This window comes from Apaloderma vittatum, unplaced genomic scaffold (assembly GCF_000703405.1).
Source record: "Apaloderma vittatum isolate BGI_N311 unplaced genomic scaffold, ASM70340v1 scaffold2775, whole genome shotgun sequence".
NCBI classification, from domain to species: Eukaryota; Metazoa; Chordata; class Aves; order Trogoniformes; family Trogonidae; genus Apaloderma; species Apaloderma vittatum.
This window is the reverse complement of record NW_009717527.1, coordinates 16,541-39,351: the sequence shown is the minus strand read 5'-3', so window position 1 is coordinate 39,351 and position 22,811 is coordinate 16,541. Positions and strand designations below refer to the sequence as shown.

The following is a 22,811-nucleotide window of genomic DNA, read 5'->3' as shown; positions in this document are numbered from 1 at the left end:
TAGTTTTGTACTTGGTGTGGGGGGTTTGTGGTTTGTTTCCCCCCCTCCCCCGAATTTCACATAAAAGCAGCTTGGAATTAAATTTTCAGGACATGTCGATAAATACAGTAGCAAACCTTCAACACATCTAGACCACTGGTAAAAGTACTTGTAATATTCTTTTGCCTAGTAGCAAGTGAAGATTTCCAGGCAAGAAAGGCTTGTGGTAGTGCGAGTAGTCAGTCTCAAATGGATGCAGTTCTCTGGATACTAAACCTCTGTACTGACAGAACTTTTAAAAACTATTCTTTATCTGCTTTATTGTTTTCCTGCCCTCTGGAAGCTGAAGCCCATGCGAACATGACGGGCGTTTTCACAGACCCTGCTCTGCTTTGTTCAGCACCTCCCTGGTGTCAGCACAACTTGCTGTTACCTTTAGGTTCTTTTTGATGGCTTCTAGAAGAGCTTCTCCAGCAGTTCAGTAACCTTCATGTGCTACCTTGTAAACTAAAAAACCAAAACAAAACTGTGGAAATTCTTTCATTCTATTTAAATAAGCTGATGGCATCTGAAAAATTATTTTTATATTGAGATTATAGTTTTGCATTCTCAAACAACCCCTCTCTCTCACCCCATGCTAGCCCCTCCATGTGGTGCTTTGGTTCCTACTAGTATAATAAACTTGAAATATCAGTTTTGGTTGGGTTTGTATTGGTGTACTTTATTTAACCACTTCTGTTTGTTCTTTTTTTCTTTGTTGAAGAGTTTTACCTAAAAATAAATAATCAAGGTAGTAATAGAAATTAAGTAAGTTAGTACTGAGAGTTTACGCTTGCCAGTTCTGCTAGCTTAAATGTTGTGTTCAAATCCCGAAATTTAGCATGATAATATTCTATGTAGCTAGTGTTTGCACACATAGCCCGTGTCTAAGAAAATAATTGTGTAGACAGTATTTTACATTCCTGAAATTCCTCTTGGGATGGGGAATTTCAGCTACTCAAGCCATTTTATCTTACGCTGTAATTGTTGCTAAAGAGTGTTTTTTTCAGAAATGTGTCTTGTGTTCTACACTTTTCTTTAATTCATATAACATGCTTGTGCATTTTTACTTTGATTTGCCTTTCATATAGTTACTTTTGATGTAACAATTGTGGATGGTGATTGCTAGAATTATGAATTAAGTGCAAACTGCAGTAGGTTACTTTTTAATGAGTTGATATTGACTTCTAATGCTAAGAAAAATATTTTTGTGGCTGGTGAACTGTGAGTATGATTAGCTGTTTACCAGTTCAGCTGAAATTAAATCTCTTAAATTGGATGTTAAAGCTGTTTTTGTTTCTTGAAATTTGGGATGTGACTTCTAATCTCAACCTTAACACTCATTGCTTATCAAGTAAATATTAATTTGAATTCTCGATAGTTAAAACCAAGAGAATTGCAGATCCATTTAGGTTTTGGGTAATGTGTGTACTCGAAATTCCGTTTATCTGGATAGTATAATAATTTCACAGTAGCTCCTTACTAATTTTACTGTCAGCAAATACATATGCTGTGGCTGTCTGACTGCTGGTGCTTGCTAGGATGCAGGGCTTACTCAGAAGCTTATTTCTCTGTGTCCCTGTGCTGTGGTGGGGAGCTACTGATCTTCTTTGGTGTCAGCTTCTGTAGTGGGATATGGGGGACTTGGGCTGGCAGTGAGTCTTTTAGGGGGACCCAAGAGTCATCTTTTCTATGCAACCTAAAAATACCTAAGCATGTGTTGCAAGCAGCGTGTTAAGTTTCAAAAAATGTTAATTGAGCTGTTTTCTGTCTTTTCTCATTCTCACGCTCTTTTTCCTCCACCAATGTGGAGGTTCTGATGCATATTTTATTCCTATCTATAGGAATATATATTCTCTTATAATCTATGTTTTACTGAAGTGGTGACCCCAACAGTTCTACTGACTTATGACTTTTCTTTTTGCTTCATTGGAAAATGGCTAGATGCTCTTTCTCTGGGCTGGTGCATGTAGGAACGGTCAGGAAAGTCTGCTTGTAACTGTTGAAATGATTAACTAAATTTTGTTAAACTTCCTTGTGGCTATTGTGAGTGGTCTGAAAAGGGAGTTGCACTCACTTTTGCTGCGCAACTGCAAGGTGGTGCTCTCTCAGACCCCCTAGCCCTCAGCTGCATCGGAGGCAGTGCTAGGTACCACGCAGTCAACGGTGCGAGCGTGATTTTGATGGCTTCTAGAAGCACTTGCATTCTCAAATAACCCCTCTCTCTCACCCCATGCAAGCCCCTCCATGTGGTGTTTTAGTTCCTACTAGTATAATAAAGGGTCCTACTAGTATGATAGACACTCTCCCAGCCTGTAGTCCCGGCACCAATTTTTGCCCTTGACAATGGTGTATTTATTCTTGCCAAGGTGCTCAAGTGGGCTGGAGGGCTGCGGCCGAGGAGCCCATTCCCTGCAACCGTCTGCTGTCTGAGCGAGCCTCTCCAGTGGAGAGGTAGCGTGCACTGCTGGAGGCAGTATCATTTGAAACGGTACAGCAGTTTTTCTTGGTGCCCATGGCTTGGAATCCTTCTTCAGTATTTAGGTACTTTTAATTTAATTTAGTCGAAAAACTTAAGCTAAAGCAGAGGGCATGGCTACAGGAACAAGTTACAGCAAGGCAGTATAGGGTGTGGATTTACTCCACATTAGTTGCTCTGTAGTAACTGCTCACCTGCATGTTTTTATCCTGCAGAAAGTGCATAGTCCTTTGATATCTCACTCCTTAATGAAAGTGAGATAAAATTGCCTGACGTACCATCATTAAAACTGGACAGCTACTGTGTTAATTTCCAAGTGCCTTACATTGTTTCTGAGGATGATCTCATAACTAAAATGTGGGTATAATACTGTATGGTTTGGGTTTGGGTTGTTTTTCTGACTGGTACCCGTATGTTTGAGCTTGTAGAACAACAGTCCTCCTACAGTACATGTCTAGTTTAGTCTTTCCTATGCAAGAACAACTTCAGTCTTAAAAAAATTGCATTCAGGATTGAAGTGAGGGATCTGTGAGCATCCCTTTTCATCTTATTAATATCAGATTTCAAGTTATTAACTGACTTAATAGCTTTTGGATTTTTAATACTAGGGACATTATGTCCATTAAATCTATATTAAAGCTATTATTGCCTCTAATAAAGCTTTGTTGGACTTTCATCCTGGTGCAAAGTTTGTAGCGTGACTACTTTCAAACTGGATGTTGCAACTATGGCAAAGAATTTCAGCTGATGGGAGTAGGGAATACAAAACGTGGGACAGAGTAACAGGGAGTAGAAAGGGATGTATCAGTAGAAAGTGATAGTATGTTCTGAAAGCTGGGGGGTTTATTAAAGGCATTTTATTGCATAGTAGGCTTTCAAAAGTCATATTCTGGCTTTGAGGAACAGGAGTTGAGTGCCTAGCCTTTTTATGCAGTTTGAAAGAAGAAAAATTCCCACAGGCAGTTTATTTGCATTTTAAGCACTTGATGTTTTGTGAGAATGTCCAAAGACTTATTCGCAACATCAACAGTGAGGTAAATCATAAACTTTGAGCACTAAAAACATAGACATTTTTCGCAGTAAATTGGGGCAAATTGCTGTAGCAAGGACAATCATGTCTTTCTTTTAAAGTGTACTGTGTGTTTGGAGTTGTTTAATTTAAAAAAAATATAAATAAATGAAAAAATTAGGACAGCTTGACCTGCACACTTCAGCACGCTCGTGTTTTTGGCATGAATCACAGAACGTTTCTCAGGGATTGGCGGTATCTCACAGCCGTTGCATGCCTATGCAGGCTGTTTTTCATTTTTAAAAAGGGCATAATTGTTGAATGGAAAAATATTATAATTAGTTCTGAACTATTTCAGATTTTGTTTTCGGCACGTAGAGCCTTCTTCACAGCTCTTCCTCTCTGTTTTCTTTCTTAACGCAAATCTTTCATTTGCTTCCAACTTCCTGCTTCTCTGCCCAAATTCTCCTATCTGTTGATCTGCCTTTTGCCACTTCTTTAACATTACTCATATAACCTTGACTCAGCTTTGACTTCCCTGAAACACTCCTGTTTTCTTCATCTTCACAACCTTAATTATTGCTCCTCCTTTTAGCCTTTGCAACTTTGAGCTCTGCAGTGGCTAGTACAGGTAGAATGCTGTGTTTCATACCTTGACTGACACATTCCAGATGGAGTGACTCCCCTTTAATTTAGGATCTTGTTAAAAGTGCTATACTCATTCAAAAGCCTCATAGACACATGGAACCCTAAGGGTCTCTAGATTCTGAAGTTGGTAACAGCCCCTGCTGTGGTGGTTCTGCCTCAGAAAAGATTTTGAGACTGACTTATTGAAGACTTTTGCCTCGCCACACAGCTTTTCTCTCTTTCCCCACTCAAAATTCTGTGTACGGAGTCTTTCTCTACACCTTCTAGGTTTTAACTTCCATTACTAGCTTTAAGAATGAATAGCCACCTATGTTTAAGCTACTACAATCTCTAGTTCTCCCGTGCCTTAGTTTATATCTAATTCTTGTAAAGCATTTGGAGATTATTGGGAAAATCCTTTATGAAAGAAAGAGGGGGTTTTGTCCATTTTGGGTTTTTCAGGCTTGTTTTGTTTTGTTTTTTTCCACAGCAGATCACTTTTTGTCCTTACACGTAAAAAAAATAAAACAACAACAACAAAATTTTAATTTCCAGAAATATTTGTGCTATTTATAGTATTGGAAATATGTGTATTAATGGCTACAGGCTTTTTGTACATGTCAACCCGATCCCATATAATGTACTAACTTGCAGTTGTTTTGCATGCCAGATTAGTATCTGAAAGTCTTCAACCAGAGACTTCAGTTCAGGATTGGCTTTGATTGATGATTGATTGGAAAATGAAAACTAGCTACAGACATTTCGAGTCAATAACTAATCAGCTCTTCCACGTGGTAGTAGATACAGTGCAGCAACTTCTATCGAATGTGTAAGAGAGGTCTTGATGCTTACTATAGAGCTGTTATAGAAGCGTTGCAAATAACTCCAGAGACATGAGCAAGTTAATAAATAAATAATTCATGTGTTAGATTAAATTTTTCTGAGATGACTTAATGATTCTTTGGTTTTGTGCTGCATGTGGCATTTGGAAAGAGCCTAATCTTCAAAAGCGGTTAACAATCAGACACCCACACGTTGTCTTTAGTTGGCTACCTAAAATATTTAAGAACCACCTGTTTATATCCTGCCAAGAACTGCTTTTTGGTTTGCATTAATGAGGATAAGTAATACTAATACCTAATGTATTTGTTCATGAAAGCATCTGTTAACGTAAGTGTCCTTTGATGCATTTTTGTTAGGTAGTAAAATAAAAATGAAGATACTAGCAATATACTGAAGAAACAAACTTTTAGAATCCTAAATGCGATGTCGTCATAGTACATTACACTAAACATTGTAAAATAAATATATTTAATATTCCTAATCCCATCCTCCCCGGAGGTTACTTGCTTCTTGTGTAAATTATTCTAGCCTGATTGCCTTCATTGCTTATTCCAACAACTTCTTCCTCTGTTTGCATCCACAAATCAAGACACTTTTAGGACAGAGGAGTAACTACTACTGTGCAGCTTTTAATAAACTGTAGTAATTTCTATGAACACTTCAAGTCACTATATCAAATGTGCTCAGTGCAAACACTTCTTTATCTTACCTGGGTTGTTTTAAGTTTGAGGGCTGGTAAGATGCCATAAATATTATGCAGGGCTTAAAGGAATAGTCATGAATGTGACAAAGTGTCATTGCCTCAATCTTATGTTGATTTTTAAACATGGTAAGAAATCAAGGTGGACAGATAAATTCATGATTACTTTGCAGAGATTTCTCCAGTGCTCTGCTACAACTCGATTATCATATGTGTAGTCTGTGAAACCTCTTCACCTGAGACTTGCAGATGGGGGTGTAAGCCTATAAGACAACTTTATTGTGAGTGCAAGTGTGAATATGAACTCAAAACCTTGTAGCTGCTCTACCTGCTAGTGGGCATGCTTTTACCAGCCGTATCCTGCTTTATTTCTTCATGAGAAGGAGCGAGTTGCTTAGTGCTCATAGTGAGATACTACACGATAAAGAGTGTGCCCGTGGTAGTTACCGACACATTAGTGGAGATGCTGACAACTCATGCTTTTACTTAGCCTAATTAATTTGTTCATCTAGCTGCAAGAGTTACTCTAGACATGGAAATGTGTGTAGAAAATATTGGAAATGTTAAAAATTATTGCTTAATGGGTGAATTTATAAACCTTTTTTTAAGTAGGATCTCACACCTTGTTTATGCTGTTGAAAAGTACTAAGCCTGCTGCATTGGGTTGCTCGAGCAAACATGTGAGGGGTCCGGGCATTTCCCATTAGCACCGAAGGGCCGCATGAGCTCTTTGTGGCCAGGTTTCTAGGTTCAAGAATAGAATGCTTAAACTCTTGTTTCCCTTTTTACCTTCAAACATGATCTCGTTGCTAGTACGAGATTCATAAATGGAAAAGAGGGAGCAGTCTTTACAGCTCTAGAGTGATAGTGTTGTGAAGTCGTGCATCTTGCTTAGTTGTGTCCAGCATATTTTGCCTTGCTATCTGCAGAATCTTTACTTCGGCAGTATCTTTATTTTTAAATTTTGAAGGAGCTGGTTTGAAATTAATGGCTGCAAAGCACTCTGCAGAAAGAAAGATTCTTCTGGATAAAGAAATGATGATTTTCAAAATGAAAACCTGGAAACCATAAAAGCAGTTTCAGGTAGAGAAAAATGGTAGGCATGGTACGTAGGAACAGTTGCAGCCTTTGCTTCCAGCTTGATTCAGTCTGTGACTGTTAATACTAAAATACAAATTACAAATGCCAGTCACAAACAGTTGAAACTGTTCTATGTTAAAAAGATATATTATTGAATATCAATATTTATTGAGCTGTGTAAATACTGTGGTATCTGAGGAATGAAAATTTTCTTTTCAAAGACAAGTTTACTATCTTGGACTATCCATAGAGCAGCTAAGTAACTATGATAAATGCTTGAGACTCTCAAAAGATTATCTGTGGTCACTGTAACTTTTAATTGGCATATTAAATCTTAACTTTAAATATTTTTTTGAACCAAGTTCAGGTTTTCAATCTCTGTATTCTGAGCCAGTTTTTTTGCTGTTGTTTATATATACCTTGCCCAACCTCCACCAGCTTTGCCTGTGGCTGCAGACACCTTCTTTGGTCCCTGTCCCTTGTTCCTGCCAGCTCCGTTGTTTTATGAGTCGGTCTTTGCTTGGAAGGACCTCTCTGGTTACCTTTCTCCAAGTTCTCTCCCTCCTTGACACCAAACTTCTGAGCCCCGTCTGTGCAGTTGCTGTTCCTCCTCTACTCAATGTGCACCGCTCTGTGTTCACGCCCGTTCCCTGTTGCTTTACTGGGCCTCTCTGTCATGAGCTTTCCAAAGCAGGAGATGTTTGTTCAGTACTTTACCTATTATGCCCTTTGTGTACAAGAAGGGTTGCATAAATAAACTGTAAAATACTTGAACTGGCTTGTTGTGTTGCCAGTGTTGCTTATGTTTGGAATTAACTCTCAGTTGTTTATGATTGTTAACGAAAATACGTGGATTCAAATGGTTTATGCTTGTTGCTGCCAGGCCTGTTAGAAAAATATTTTGAATTGGTGGAAAATCTGCTTAAGCATACATGACCTTTAATTTACCTGAAGAATTATCTCATTGAGAAGGTTTCAGATTGTTTTGAGATGGTAGCAGTTCTGAATTTGTCTGGATTTAAACGTTAGGTCTTCAATTCTTCAGTCAAACCTAGACCATATAGACCTTTATTGATAGACTGGGCTTATGCTTCACTGAAGACTGGAGCTTATAATACAGAAGAGATACCATAAAAACTGGTGTGCCAGCTGAACATTAGGCTCCTTTCCATAGCATTTACTGATGAAATGAACAGAAAGGTAATGCAGTATCCTAAATTTTATGGAGGGTGCATACATTAAAAATTCTTGGTATTGAGAAACATTATTAAGTCATCGTTGACATAAACACAAGAAGACGCAGTAGTTAGTATCTCTTAATCTCATTTGTGTGAGGAAGTATCTAAAACTGGCAGGTAATGAATAAGTCTCTTTCAGGCTTCAGAAAACAAGTAGAAATATGACAATGTATGAGTCTATCTCTAAATGTATCCTTTGTTACCTCTGCCTACCCTGAAAATAACCTACAAAGGCTTAAGAGGATCATCATGTTGTGGTGGTCTTTTTACTGACTTTGTAATATTGAAGTCTAGTACTGCACACCAATGTGGCAGTGTATCCAGACATGTTTTGCCATGTCTTCTGTTGGATTCACTGCCTCATAAAATCTCTTTATTAGCTCCTTTGGATCCAAAGGAACCAGTGCAGCCTCAGCTACGACGGAGCAGTTGGCACATGGACAGAGCACGCCAGCAGCCTGCTTGAAGCAGGCAACTCTGCTTGAAGGGGCATGGTGTTGGAGCCATGGGTTGCGTGGTACAGGACAGCTCTTGACGTGGCTGGGAATTCTGCTCTCCTGGTTAATGTTGTGAAACGATTGCACTTGTGAATAACAGTGGAAATGAAATTGAGCATTTGTTACTACAGATTTAGCATGCCCCAGGCAGACCACGTTTACTGGTTATAAAACTCTGTAGCTGCTTGTTCCGATGGAGACAGCCTCCGACGGGAAACTAAGGGAAGCCGTTTTCTTCCAACTTTGATACAAGACTGGGTTTGAAATATAACTGTTGCTGAAGAACCTGGCCATTGATTCTCAGCCCCTTAAAAATTAGAGCCTGAATGGGCCTGAAGATTCCCCAAAAGTCAGGAAGCTGAGGAGTGGGGAAATAGCTTCAGGATGAACTGAAAGATGAAGAGAGATTTTATCTGGGGCCTGGGGTGAACAGCATGATGATGATACACTTGGAAGTCTTTCTGTTAGGGTGGATTTTAAAATGTATATTTTGTTTAATTTCTGTTGTAACGAATGCATCAGCTGAGCAGTGGTACTTCATGCGTTTGCCCACTTTGCAGTCCATAGTTGCTTTTTCCCACTTCAAGCCACCTGAGGTTGTGCTGCCTCAACTGGTATTAGTGTCATCTAGAATGTGGTCAGTGGGTGGTGAGTCTGAGACCTTATGGTCCGCTGGGCGGTTAAGTCCCAGTTAGTGTTGCTGTAAGTGTCAAAGCTTGCATTAGGGTGGTAAAATTTCTTCCTGAAGCCTGAACACTGATCTGCTGAGTTGTCGTAGGAAAGTGACATGGAAGCTAACCCTGCAAATAGTGGAAGCCAAGAGCTTCCTTCAAGAGATTTGGTTTACATTGTAAATTATTTCCACACAAAGGAAAAGCTAATGCTGTCGTACAGCAGACATTTAAATTGATCGTATAAGGATTAGATGTTTCTGATCTTTAGACTCAGCACTGAAAGAAATGGGAAGGAGAGATGGGTCCTTTTTTCTCCCTTGAGCTTATAAGCATAGGGAGAAAAGCATATGTGAAAAGTGGATAAATACTGTAGCTTAATGCTGCAAAATAATGTATGTAATAAACTGACAAGAGCTAAATAAACCATATGAAATATTATTAGACATAACCTTTGATTGTTAAAATCCTATAAAACTTAGTGTCCTTATTGCTTTTCTAAATCTTACCAAAAGTTTATAGCCTAAAATGATAAATGTATTCTGTAGTTCTGAGTTCCTTAAGCTATATTCCCATGTCTGTGTACAGACCCCACTCAACATGAAAGTAACCCCTCTAGATAACCATGCTACCTTATTATTTTCCTCCTTTGAAATTTCCATTAAAGTACTTTTAATATTTCAACCTAAATCAGTCAGTCTAAGCTATCCAAGCAGAAGCTGGTTTCTAATGAAAATGGGTTACATATATATCTATTCATTTGGTACTATATTATTTAGTGCAGTCAGAAAAGCTTTTTTAGTTCTTTGACTCCACTAGACTCTCAGGGGAATGGAGGTATTGGACTTGTACTGCCAAAGATCCTTTGTGAAAGGCAATTAACAAAATGTTTTATGACAGTGTCAGCAGTCTCACTTTCAGTCGTTTGTCCTTTGATTGGGTAGAGGCTTTATCCTTCTGTCTTAATAACCCTACTAAAACTGGGAAACATAGTTAGAATACCATATAAAAGAAATACCAGGATTTGGCAGTGATGGAATTTAGTGCTGCAACTGTGAAAGAATTACCAGATACAGCAATTATGATGTCTAATTTTCACACTACTGTAATAGAAACAAGGTAATGCAAGTAAGTATGGAGTTGCAACAGCAGGAACAGGTGAGAATCTCATTTCCCTCTCCTATCAATTTCTGGTCCTAAACTAAATACAGTCATAGGCTTTCTTGCATTAGTCTTCTGTCAGACCATCTCTCAACTTTTGCCTTTAAAAAGGTGAAGAAAGTAGTAGCATTTGTAAAGTTTCACACATGCAAGTATCTTCGCAGTTTATTTTGCCTTTGGATAGACATTCACAGTAAAGATCATGTGTGAAGAATAATAAGGACTTGACGCAGAGATGCGTAGACTTGGCTTGACTGCAGTACCTTAGGCTAGTCAGCATGTCTCTGGAAGCCCCAACAGTGGAAGAGTTTGTGCTTTTATGGAATGATATTTATTCCTCCATTTTGTCTTCGTGATGTATTAAAAAGCAGCATGTTCTTCCAAATTATTTCTCAGGCAAATCTTTCTTCTGTTCCGTGCATGATGAGCCTGCACATCTGCACTGCTCAGAGGTGGGATAGCAGAGGTTGAACGATCTGGCTTGTCCTGTGCTATGTTTGGTGCTCCCAAAGAGCCCAGACAAGGTCTAAAGACACGGCCCTAGATGACTGCTGAGTAGCTTCATGGGAATTTTGCTGGAGTGTGTACTGTCATGTGTTGAAAATCTCAGGGACAATTTAAATTCAGCATAGTATTTAAACATTTGCCTTATGACTTCTTGTTTTTCACTGATAATTTATGATCATATTTTTCTCTTTGTTTCCGTCTTCCCCCTCCTATGTTCTTCTCAAGGTTGCATGTAACGTTTTTTAAGTGTGCTATTGCAGCACTAGCACCATCAGAATGCTTTGGATAATGTTGCATAGCAACATAAAATTTAATTTGTGTCAAATGTTTGGGCATTCTTCTAATGCGAGATTTTTTTTTTCATTCTTTTCTTTTTCACTTGAACTGTATTGTCATTGATTGGGGTGAAACCACTGGTACACTAGTACTTTGTGAAGATTGTTATAATAGAAGCAATGCCCAGCATCCAAAGTTGCCTGGAGATTTTGGTTTTGTCTCGCAGTAATTTAATGCTCTGTCAGCCATAAGAACACTGAACAAAATGATGTGTGAAAGGAAGATTGTTTCATTTCTGAACTTTCATGTAGCCCAGAAGTATATTCTCCCCTTGTGATGACTCCTATTTCATATTCCCCTTGTGTTTGCAGTCCATTTACCAGTGATATAACTGCAACTATACTATCTGTTGATCAACCAGGGAATAGAGTTTGGTCTTTTCCTGTTTCAACAATGATCAGCCACCTCGAGTTTACAAATTATATTTCCAGCAATTGCCTAAGAAACCGTAGTTTTAAGTAGATTGTCAAGCAGAGCATCCTTATAAGGAACATGGAGGTTTTGGCCATTTGAGGGGAGTACCTGGGTGAGACTGAGGGGAGTGAATTTAAAGGATTAATGTCAGCTGAGTTATGTGCTTAATTACTTCTCAAGAGAATGCCCAACCTGTGAAAAATGAAGTAAACCAGAGAAATGAATGCTTTTCCTGACCACTGACTTCATTATCATAAGTGTTGTTACGTATGAGAGTGACTAAAGGCACAACAACTTGAATAGAACATACTAGGAAGTTCATTTGCACGTGATTATATATTAGGGGGCCGGTTAGCTCAGTGGTTTGAGCAGCGGTGCTGACAACAATGACAACACCGAGGTCGCGGGTTCGATTCCTGCTCGGTCCCCCTGTGTTGCCTGGTCTAGTCAAGAGGTGGTGTCCCTGCCCATGACAGGGAGATTGGACTAGATGATCTCTAAGGTCCCTTCCAGCCTAGGCCATTCTATGATTCTATGATTCTATATGTGATTTGGTTAAAATGAAGCGAGCAGGGGAGGAAAAAAAAGGTCCATCTTTCCCATAAAATACATTTGTAGCAAGTGCATTCCAGAGTCTGGACTTTCAGGCTCGACTCAGTCATCTCAAATATGTTTCCAGTGTTAAACGTGTAGTTTTGTAACTGTTCAGCCAAAGGTGCGATAGGAATATTGCAGGGTGACAGAGGTGGCTTTGCATGCATCACCCTTACCGCCACCGCCCTCGGAAGCGTGGCACGTTCTCAGCGTGGACTCTTAAGTGCCTAATGGGAGGTTGTAGAGAAAATGAAGCCATTTGAAGAGGTATGCAGAGGAAGGAGGTAAGGGTACAGACACAGATTGCCCCAAAAGACATTTTGATTAGGTGATGGGGAGCAAGTTTTCCTCGAGAGAGTGGCCAGATAGCGCGAGGCGTTGCCTACCAGAAACGCTGAAGAACCTCCATCCTTGTGGAATTGCAGCTCCCTTGGTTATGACACTCAGCAACGTGATGCAGCTTCAAAGTTTGTTCTGTCTCTGGAGTTAGTCTGTTTTGAGTATTGGATGATCTCCAGAGTCCTGTCCAGCATAAAGCATTGTATGATTTTTTTTTTTTAACTGATTCTCCAAAGAGTATTCAGAGTCATGGGCTGGTTTAAATCAGTCTATAATGAAGCCTCTGTAGTCACATCTTTGCTGTTGTTGTACATGGAATAATCTTAATCTTATTTAATGAATTTTTTTCAATATGTGTAAATCTATGGTTGCACTGTAAGCATACTTTTAGTGTTTCTAGTTTCTTTTGCTTTCTGTGCATAGAAGAGTTTTTAAGAGTATATAAACATGAAAAGATTTCTTTGATAGCTGGCTTCGATATAAAAACAGTATGTTTCCACTGTCAACATGTAACGGATACAGGCAAGAAATGTGTTCAACCAAAATCTTTATCTAAGGCATTCTAAAGAAATATTTAAGATATCTTCTGTACAGTTTGTTCCTACTTCTAGCTACTCACCATCAGTTCCAGAGCCTGAGGTACTCCTGAATTCTACGCTTCTGGTTGCTATTAGAATTTCTGGTATCTGGAATTAATCATTGTTTTGACCATATGAGTTCAGCAGCTGTGAAATACCCAAGTCACTAATATAATCTGACACCATGGTTTATGATGGAATATCTAGTTTCCCAGAATTATGCAAAAGACTTTTTTCCTCTCAAACAGTGGCACACACTTCCATGTCTTTATCAGTTCTGTACATGTTTAATTTAAAAATTATTTTTCTAAGAAGCAGAAGTGGATATAAAAAGAATTGTTACCATGTATGTATTATGATCATGTTAATAAATATGTTTATATGCATTCAATTTAGTTTCCTTCATGCTTTGGATACATTTGAAAATGGTTTTCATGTCACTGGTGTTCCTCTGATAATCAAGTATGGTTTTGAATTCAAAGAAAACAACTTGGTGACACTGAGCTATAAAATTTAAGTGTCCCCATTTGTTTATATTTTCATTTTTTATTGCAAAAACATTTGGACTGATTTTTTATTATTTTAAATTTAACTATAAAGGCCTCTGGTACTGTTTGCTTCCTATGTTGTCATATATCTACTTAATGTGTCTGTCTCAGTATTTTTCCTCCTTTTTAGATTTAAATGAGTTTGTATTTCATTTGAGTGATGTACTATTTCAAAGGATTTTGCATTCCTTATGATTTTACTGCCCTTTTAGATTATGTGCTGTAGTAATCAGCTTTATTTTTGGTCTTGCTCCATTTGATAACATCTATAGAAACATTATTGATTTAAATTAAATGACAAATGTATCTGAGATTTGTTAATGATAATGCTTTTCAAGGTCAATCATTTTAACAGCAGAGAAACGGTAGAATAAAATTAGATAGATTTACAAATCTAGGCGAAAAATATAATAAAACATGGGGCTTTTTGTAAAGTCAAGGATAACAACTGAGTAAAACCCAAAGTTGAAAGGGATGCTGTGTAATCAGAGTAGAGCCTCTAATATGGGTTCGCAGTATTTATGGCTTGTGAAGAGAAGCAGATGTGAAGATATTTTACAGTATATGGTCTACTTTTGTCTGGTGCTTCGGCATCGGTATCAGAAAAGTGTTGACCAGTTTTCTAAAACAGGAGAGGGAAGTGATGATAATAGATTTGCTATACAATTTTCAGTATATGGAAGCAATGCAAATGGAAGTGATAGTGATTTGGAGGTTTACAGTGCATAATAAAATCTTCTTAGAACCATTTCTTCTTAAAATCCACATTAATTAGATCAAATGTCATCAAAAACGTTAGCACCCGTGTGCCTGCATATTGATCTGAAACTAGGTTGGAATAGCATTGACTGAAGGCAAGGGAGTGCCTGCATTTCCTTGTGGATGAGGAGAACAAAAGCTTTGTTCAGAAATTTCGATGAGCGATCTGCAGCTCCCTCTTCATCTTGAGTGTAAAGGCTCAGTGATCTTTTGAGCACTGCCCACGGAGTCAACCACTGTCCTCTCCTTCAGGACTTGTGTCGTTTGTAAAGTAGTCTGCTGAAAGCTAAGGTGAAATTGCCCCTGCTCTTGGGTTTTGGCTCATGAATTGAGAGCACCTCTATGTATCAACACTGTGCTGCTTACAATTGCTTTTTCAAACAATTGAGACTTGAAAAGACCTCATCACAAGCCAGTTTCTTTAGTTGAGGGGAGAGCTTTTATCTGAAATACTTGCAATCTGTTACAATAGAAGCCTCTTAATTTTAGATTATTCTTTGTCCAGTGATACATTCCAAAAGGGAAACACATTTGTTTGGATATAAACAATAAAGAATGGTGTATGGAAAGTGGTACGTCCCTGTGGACATTTTCTCACAGGAATGCAATTCTGCCCCAAACCTCTTAAGAATTGTCACTGCTGTACTTGAGGAGATAACAACAATAACCATTAAAACTAAAGTATTGCCATCTATTGTTAGGCTGTTGTTCCTGTTTTGACCCACTATGTTCTTTCAAAATTATGGATGGATTTTGTTCCTTCAACCTTTATTCTAATCTTCTGTCTAAATATTTAAATCACAGGCTTATTGATTAAGATAACATGGATGTCCATACGAGTCCATGATATTTCTGTTTTTTATGAAAACATCCCTGTTAGCCCAGCATGTTCATTTCTGCCCCACCAAATTTGGTTGCTCTGTTCCCACTCTCCCACGGATGTAGAAGAGTACATACCGTATCTATGCTTATTAGTTGCCAGTAATTTAATGGGTTCTTTACATCTGCATATTTGCAGATACTGCAGGTTTTTGCTCCAGTTGTTTGTGACTGTTGACCTTGCTCTTTTTGCCGATATTCTTTAGACAGTCAAAGTTCAACTGCGTTTCTCAGCAGGGATTTCTCTGTTCATTTTTATAGATGATCTTAAATGTGAGACTCCTAACTCTTACGTGTTTCAGTTGTTTCTATAGCAACTGGGTAGGTAGAGATGCAGCAGCATTGCTTTTCTTCCCAGCTGGTGTTCTGCGTTCTCAGCAAGGGGAGAGTTTAAGGAAAATAGAGAGGGTATTAATTTGGTTGTAACTGGCTCAGAAGTTACCTCACCCTTTAAAAAGGAGTTAGCCACAATTTTAAGTAGGGCTTCTGAAACTTTATTGAAAAAAATTTTGCCTTCTTGGGAAGTGACATGAAGTAAGTATGTGTCAGGTTTTTGTCTCCCAGCTGTTTGGGCCTTCATGTTTTCTTCCACCTAAAACCCCATTTTCTTCCACCTAAACCCCTGTTTTCTTCATAATGTGGACAGCAGTAAGACTTCTTTTCGGAACTAGACTGCTACTTATAACTTGCATGTGGCTTGGACGTATATGAGGTGCAGAGCTTTTTAATTACTCTTATTCCTTCTTTTTATCTGATTTTTGGAGCTGTCCAGAAACTATATTATACTGGACTGTAATTCTGTAGTAGACTATCAAGTGACTGCCTCACGGTAAAATGTTTTTGTACTTAAAATCCTACATATCCAGAGATTGGACTCACGTACTCTTCCTTCTCCAAAAAGGGGAAGTTGTTTGCATTCCCTTTAGCAGTCTTCTCTCTTACCTCATGATGGAAATGTTCATTACCTATGTTCCTGAGGATCTCTGATGGCAAATTGTTCCCTCTGGAATAACCCAAAGTCTTTCTGCTGTGCCTGATCGCCTGAAGTTCTGCTACTCTTGATGATGCTTCTTTAGCCAAGGCCCCAAGGAAGCAACCCTGCTCTGTGAGGGGTGGGTTGCTCTCAGCATTGCTTGTGTATTGTGAAGACTTCTGGGTAGTGAGGATTTTTACCTTATAGTGTTTAAGCCATTATTATATAAATCACAGGATCACAGGAATGCTAGGACCTAGAAGGGACCTCGGAAGATCATCTAGTCCAACCCCCCTGCCAGAGCAGGATCACCTACAGTAGGTCACACAGGAACGCGTCCAGGCAGGTTTTGAATGTCTCCAGAGAAGGAGACTCCACACCCTCCCTGGGCAGCCTGTGCCAGTGCTCTGTCACCCTCACAGGGAAAAAGTTTTTCCTGATGTTTTTTGTGGAACCTCCTATATTCCAACTTGTACCCATTGCCCCTTGTCCTGTCATCAGACATCACTGAGAAGAGCCTGACTCTGTCCTCCTGGCACTCAGCCTTTACACATTTATAAACACTAATGAGGTCACCCCTCAGCCTCCTCTTCTCCAAGCTAAAGAGACCCAGCTCCTTCAGCCTCTCCTCATAAGGGAGATGTTCCACTCCCTTCATCATCTTTGTGACTCTGCGCTGGACTCTCTCAAGCAGTTCCCTGTCCTTCTTGAGCTGAGGGGCCCAGAACTGGACACAATATTCCAGATGTGGCCTCACCAGAGCAGAGTAGAGGGGCAGGAGGACCTCTCTCAACCTGCTAGCCACACCTCTTCTAATACACCCCAGGATGCCATTGACATAGGTTTTAAGCTCCTCTGAAGCTCTTTATTTTTATTAAATTAAAATTCATGGGTATAGGAGGTGGATATCAGTTGTCTGTTCTCAGAAAGATGGGTCCTGTCAGGTTAGTGCTCCTCTTCGACTGGATCAGTGTACATAGCGTCAGAATTGCTTTCCTAACCAGAACAACTCTAATTAGCAACTTGGAAAGTTCTTATCTTTTTAGTAGCCAATAACCAAATGGTTCATCTGCTCATGTGGGAGTGTCATGGGTTAGAGCTGAGCCGACCACTAACACGGACAGACGCTCTCTAACACCCTCTTCCCCCCCAAATGGGAAGGAAAAGGGAATGAAGCAGAGAGACTTTCGGGTTACAGAAGAAAAAAAAAAAAAGAACAGCTTTAATGAAACAATAGTAGAAATAATAGTGGAATGATAAAAGTAAGGAACTATATACACCTATGGATAGTAGCCCGATATCAAACCCGACTCCCTCCCCCGATATCAATCCCCACTGATGCTGCAGAGCAGGAGGCACTGGGGCAGCCCCAGGCTCAGTGGCGGCGGGAGCTGGGTACACGGAGCTGGATTCGGGAACTCAGGATCCAGATCAAAAGCAGGAGGTCAGATGGAGTCCTCCCTGGACACCGGCCATTGCAGAAAAGGGACAAAACTCTCGTGATCACTCAATATATACTAAATAGGACGTATATGGAATGGAACACCCTCGTTGGTCACCTATTCTGTCTATTACCTCCCGGATGTGCAACCTTTTACTTCCTTGTGACCCCTCTTACTGCCTGGCATTCCCAGCGTGGCACACAAGAGCCAGCAGTGGCCTTGATCACTATAGGAATAAGTATCAGCAAGAGCCTTTCTGCATCCCAGTCTCAAGCCGTAACTGTAAACATCAGGTGTTATCACTGCCAGTAGCACACACTGTCTGCAAAAACATGCTGCTGACTTCAGAAAGTGCAGCCTTTTAGAAGAGACTAAACTGGCAAGTAAAAATCACTAAACAGGACTGGATTTTTTAGCTAAACCCAGGACAGGGAGATAAGAAGTTCAGATGTGTTCTCAAGGAGCAGGTACGAAGCAAGACTTCTCACCTTGCAGGAAGCTGCCCCCATGCAAGCTGTTGGTGAGACAGCCGTCTGCAGATCTGTGGGGATCCTGCAGGCTTCAGGATGCCGTCCATGACATACCTGTCGTCTCCACGTTGGCGATGGTGCCTCAGAAGAAGTACTTGCACTTTTGGAAATAAGACTAGGTTTTCACACTTTGTTCCTTCTCTATTTTCCCTCTCTCTCTCCGTCATATGATTCTCTCAGAGAGATTCACAAGAACAAATGAACATGAAATCTGGTAAGTTCATAAATCATCATGCTTACCTGCTGGCTGCCTGAGCAGGATTCTTATCCTCAGTGGACTGCATTTTAGTATAGATTTAAATGTTAAGTGGAACATCTCTTCAAAACATTCTGGCTTAAAAATACCCAAATGGACATTGCTTCCATAGATTCTAATCTAGTGTATCCCCTCTATGTATAGGGCCACTAAGCTGCTTAGGAGTTTGGGGTGTCCTTCAGGGCCTGAGGGAGCTGAGACTCTTCAGCTGGGACATTTTTTATGAAGAAAATGCTGTTTGAAGGATCTTGTATTATTACAGAAAAACTGTGACTCTTATCAGAGATTTTGAGTATCCTGTTGTATCTACTTAGATTTTAAATTTTATCTTAGTACATTTTCTGGTGTTATATGCTTTATCTCTTACAACATAATTATTCTATAGAAGAAAATCAGTGTAGTAACTACATTTTTATCAGCTCTGTTCACTTGAAAAGAATACATTTCATAGTGCCTGGAATCCAATCCTGAACATAAAGGTCTGTTGAAGCGGTTTGGATTCATATTCAACTCTCAATTAAGGTTGCTAGGCAGGAGTTTAGGGAAGAATTTTGACAAGGAAATTAATTTTGCTGTTGTGGTTGGGACAATTTTAGCTACGTGATTTCCAACAAAGGTAAAATGCAGTATGAACTTGTGTGTTTTCCTTGCTGCCTGGTTTCTGAATACGCAAAATGGGATTGTTCTGTTCTCCAGAGTATTAAATCCGGGTAATACATAAATATAAAACTAGAGTTTGACCAGTTTCCTTAAAGTGTTGATTTAATTACCGTTAAATATTAGCTAAGAGCAAGCATCATCTTCATCTTTACTGAATTTGCTGGTGAGTTTCTGCTCAAGATTAATTTAAATAGCTATTGCATTCTTTAAGAAGGGAATGCATATTCTCTTCTGAAAGCTTCAAAAATTATATTGGGGAATGAGAAGTCGGGATGGTGTTGAGAATTATCCTGAGATTAAAAAAGACAAGTAAAGCAGCAGTGGCATCTGCTAAGAGAGGCTGTGGCTGGAGCCAGAGAAGAAGCAGCGTCTAGCACTGGGGGTGAAGTGAGAATACATTCCTGGGGAGAAGGAGAATGAACAGGTGAAGTTGTGCTTTTTTAAAAATTTTTTTTTAATTTGCTTTTTCAAGAAAGCTATTTTGACTCAAGTTAGTAACCGTAGTTTGAGTGTCTCATTTCAGGTGAATATAAGCAAATATTAGGAACTGAGATGTTAAGTGAGATTCTGATGTTGGCTTTCTTGACATCTCTTTCAGATTTTTAAACAAATCCTACTTGAGCAGACCTCTTCAGGCATTAGGGATTTTATATATAATTAATGTTCAGATGAACCTTCCAAAAAATCTGCTTTGAAACTTTGTTACGCATTTCTTCATTCAAATCACTTAATGTTTTCAATCTTGTTTACTTCTTTCCAGCTGTTAACACAATAGGGGAAAAGCTTCCAAGGAATGACTATTGATGTCTGAGGGAACCTAATTGGAAAACAATTGCTGTGATGTCATGTGCAGATTTTATATGGTGCTCACAAGCAGCTGTTTATGAACAACTACAGATTGTGTAAAATTGCCTATAAAGGTTTTGTTCTTCTAGTAAAGCTGCTGTCTACACTGTCAAAAGCTTGTTGATGTAGCTGTCTGTATATACTTTTGTTTTAAGTGAATTTTCGTAGCACAAAATCAACTTACTTCGTGGGAAAAAATACTTTTTTCACTATGATTTTTATCATTCAAACAATAAAAACAAGACCAGCCCTCAAAATGTTTATATGTATTATCATAACAAAAGCAACTCTGATCTATGCATTTGCATACCAAGATTTGGCATAATTTTCAATAAGTTATACTAGCAGAGGTAGTTCTTGCCAGTTTATTGGTGTATAGAGTAAATGTTACCCTGGTACAAAATTTTCCTATACAGGAAAATCTCTCCAATGAGTGTGATCATTCTGGTAAAAAAATAAAAATGCAAATTTAATTAAAGATTGCATTTCTTACTGTAAAATGTCAAAGTACTTTACTATTTTTCTAATTGTGAAATTGGGAACTGGGGATAAAAACTGAGTGTCAGCAAAACATAAAGGTATGGTAATTCTAGAGTTCTAAGGGTATTTATAGAAATGTTTTCATTAAAAATACATGTACATATTTTTTTTTATTCTTGAAGATAGTTATCAAAGGCTGTCCAACTAAACATTCTGCTTTTTGTTTTCCAGAAACCAGCAAACATTCTGGTAATGGGTGAAGGTCCTGAAAGAGGAAGGGTCAAAATAGGTAAACATTTTGATAAAATTTCATTACACTCTTAAAAAATTGTGTCTTTGGTGTAAGATAAAAACAAATCTTTGTTATTTGAGTGTGTGAACAACCCCTAATTCAATATGAAATCTCATTCACTGAGTTTACAAGCTTAAGAGTTTTCAAACATAGTATTAGACATTTATAACGCTTGCCAAGGTTATCTGGGGAGATAAAAGTATCTGTAAGAAACAAAAAAAGTAGTAGGCACATAGAACAATGGCTATGGCCAGGGTTCTTTTGACTTTTAGTATTGATTTGTTGGTATAATATTGTTACTTATAATTTGTATTTGGTTTAATTATTTAAATAACATCAATGCTCATATTTGTAGAGGTCTAAAGGTTTGCTGTGCAGAAAGCTGTTTGGCATCAAGGTGGGAAACACACGTAACTGTGATAGTCTTTATCCAAAATCTAATTATCTGTGCAGATTGTAAGCCTTAGTCATGTGGATATAAACTTTTTTTTTCAATAAAGCATGTGGCAATCATCAAAAAAGAAATAATATACTGGAGCCCTATTCGTTGACTTATGTCGTATTTGAAAAGGTTCAGCTAACCATTTTTTATTCATATGCGTGTATTGGCGATTGCACAAAAGCTATATTTGATATTTCATAACTTTGGAAGGAGAAAGATTAGGCAAAACTGTGTAAAATGTGGGTTTCAGACTTAAAATATGTGGGTTTGGATATACACACAAATTTTGTACTTTCCCATCTGACATTTCTCGTTATCTCTATAGAGAATTTTTGAGTTATTTAAAATGAATGCTTACATTTAAAATATACTTCTATAACAGCATATACCCACTGATTTTATTAGTTCCCAGTTAAAAACTTTTTCCTGATTCTGGAGTTCATTCCTCCAAATCAAGTAGGAGGCATACTTAAAAAAATTGTGCAAAGCAATCTACATTACAGTTGGTTTGGTTTTGTGCTTTGGCTAACTGTATCGCAGTCACAAGGGCTCACAGTTTTGTAAACATATATAAAAATAAGAGAGAAAATGTATGTTAGAGACCTACTTCTATGGCCTTTGGTTAAGCACACTTCTGTTAGAGTTCTGTTTAAGTAAACAGGCGTCTGTATTATGTAAAGTTTTACAGCGCCATGATGAAAACAAGTCAAACATCATCCCTCATGGTCTTATAAATGAAGTAAATGGAATTTAGCCTTAGATAAGTTTCTACCAGTATCATTAAGAATAACATTTTGATTTCTTAGAAACTTTGATTTGTAAGTTTTAACAGTGTTTGAACTTTTGTTCTAATTGTGGGAGTTTTGACAGTACTGTTAAATTCAGATTTATTTGTATTAATCTCAAACTTTCTTTTCCTTTTTTCTTTCTCTCCTAGCTGATATGGGTTTTGCAAGATTATTCAACTCACCTTTGAAGCCATTGGCAGACTTGGATCCAGTTGTGGTGACATTCTGGTACAGAGCTCCAGAGTTGTTGCTTGGAGCCAGACATTACACAAAGGCCATTGGTAAGTTCTGTGTAAGAAAGAGGTTTGCTTTTACGTTTTATGAAGGAGGGTAGCCCTAGAGTACATGTGATGATCAACTGACCAGCCAGTTTTTTTGCTGAAGTAGCAGCAGATGGAGTATGATCCAGTACATTAAAGATTAATCCAGATTAGTCGAACTATCATATGCAGCAAAAGGTTTAAAAAATGAATGAACTGTCACCTGACTTTAATGTGGACTTGCATTTCACATTTCTTCATTGCTCTTCAAAAACCCACTTGGAATCCTGCAATGCAGGAGGACCTGAGTTGGAGAAAACGCTGCTTGCTGTGTTGATCTTGCCTTGAACATGCAGAAGCTGTTAAGAAGAACACAAAGACTACTGTATAGCTCTACTGAGAATATGTATGTTCAGTCTTGCAGGCAGGTAACATGCATTTCTATTGTTGGATGAAGTTTGTCAGCGTCAGAAAGCCGAGAAGACGGGGTTTATTTGCTAGCATTTTTTTTTCATCTGCTGAAATGGAAAAACATAATTCTTCAAGTGACAATGTCTGCCTTGGC

General features: G+C 38.5%; 1 protein-coding gene across 1 annotated transcript in view; it reads left to right on the top strand.

Moving 5' to 3' along the window:
* Positions 1-22,811, top strand: part of LOC104274322 (cyclin-dependent kinase 19) — a gene marked incomplete at its 3' end in the record, with an annotated part of 95,882 nt that overhangs the window by 57,470 nt on the left and 15,601 nt on the right. Inside the window, exons 4-5 of the mRNA XM_009869918.1 lie at positions 20,696-20,753; positions 22,136-22,267. Coding sequence (XP_009868220.1) covers positions 20,696-20,753; positions 22,136-22,267 — 190 coding nt within the window. The remainder of the gene's footprint in view (positions 1-20,695; positions 20,754-22,135; positions 22,268-22,811) is intronic.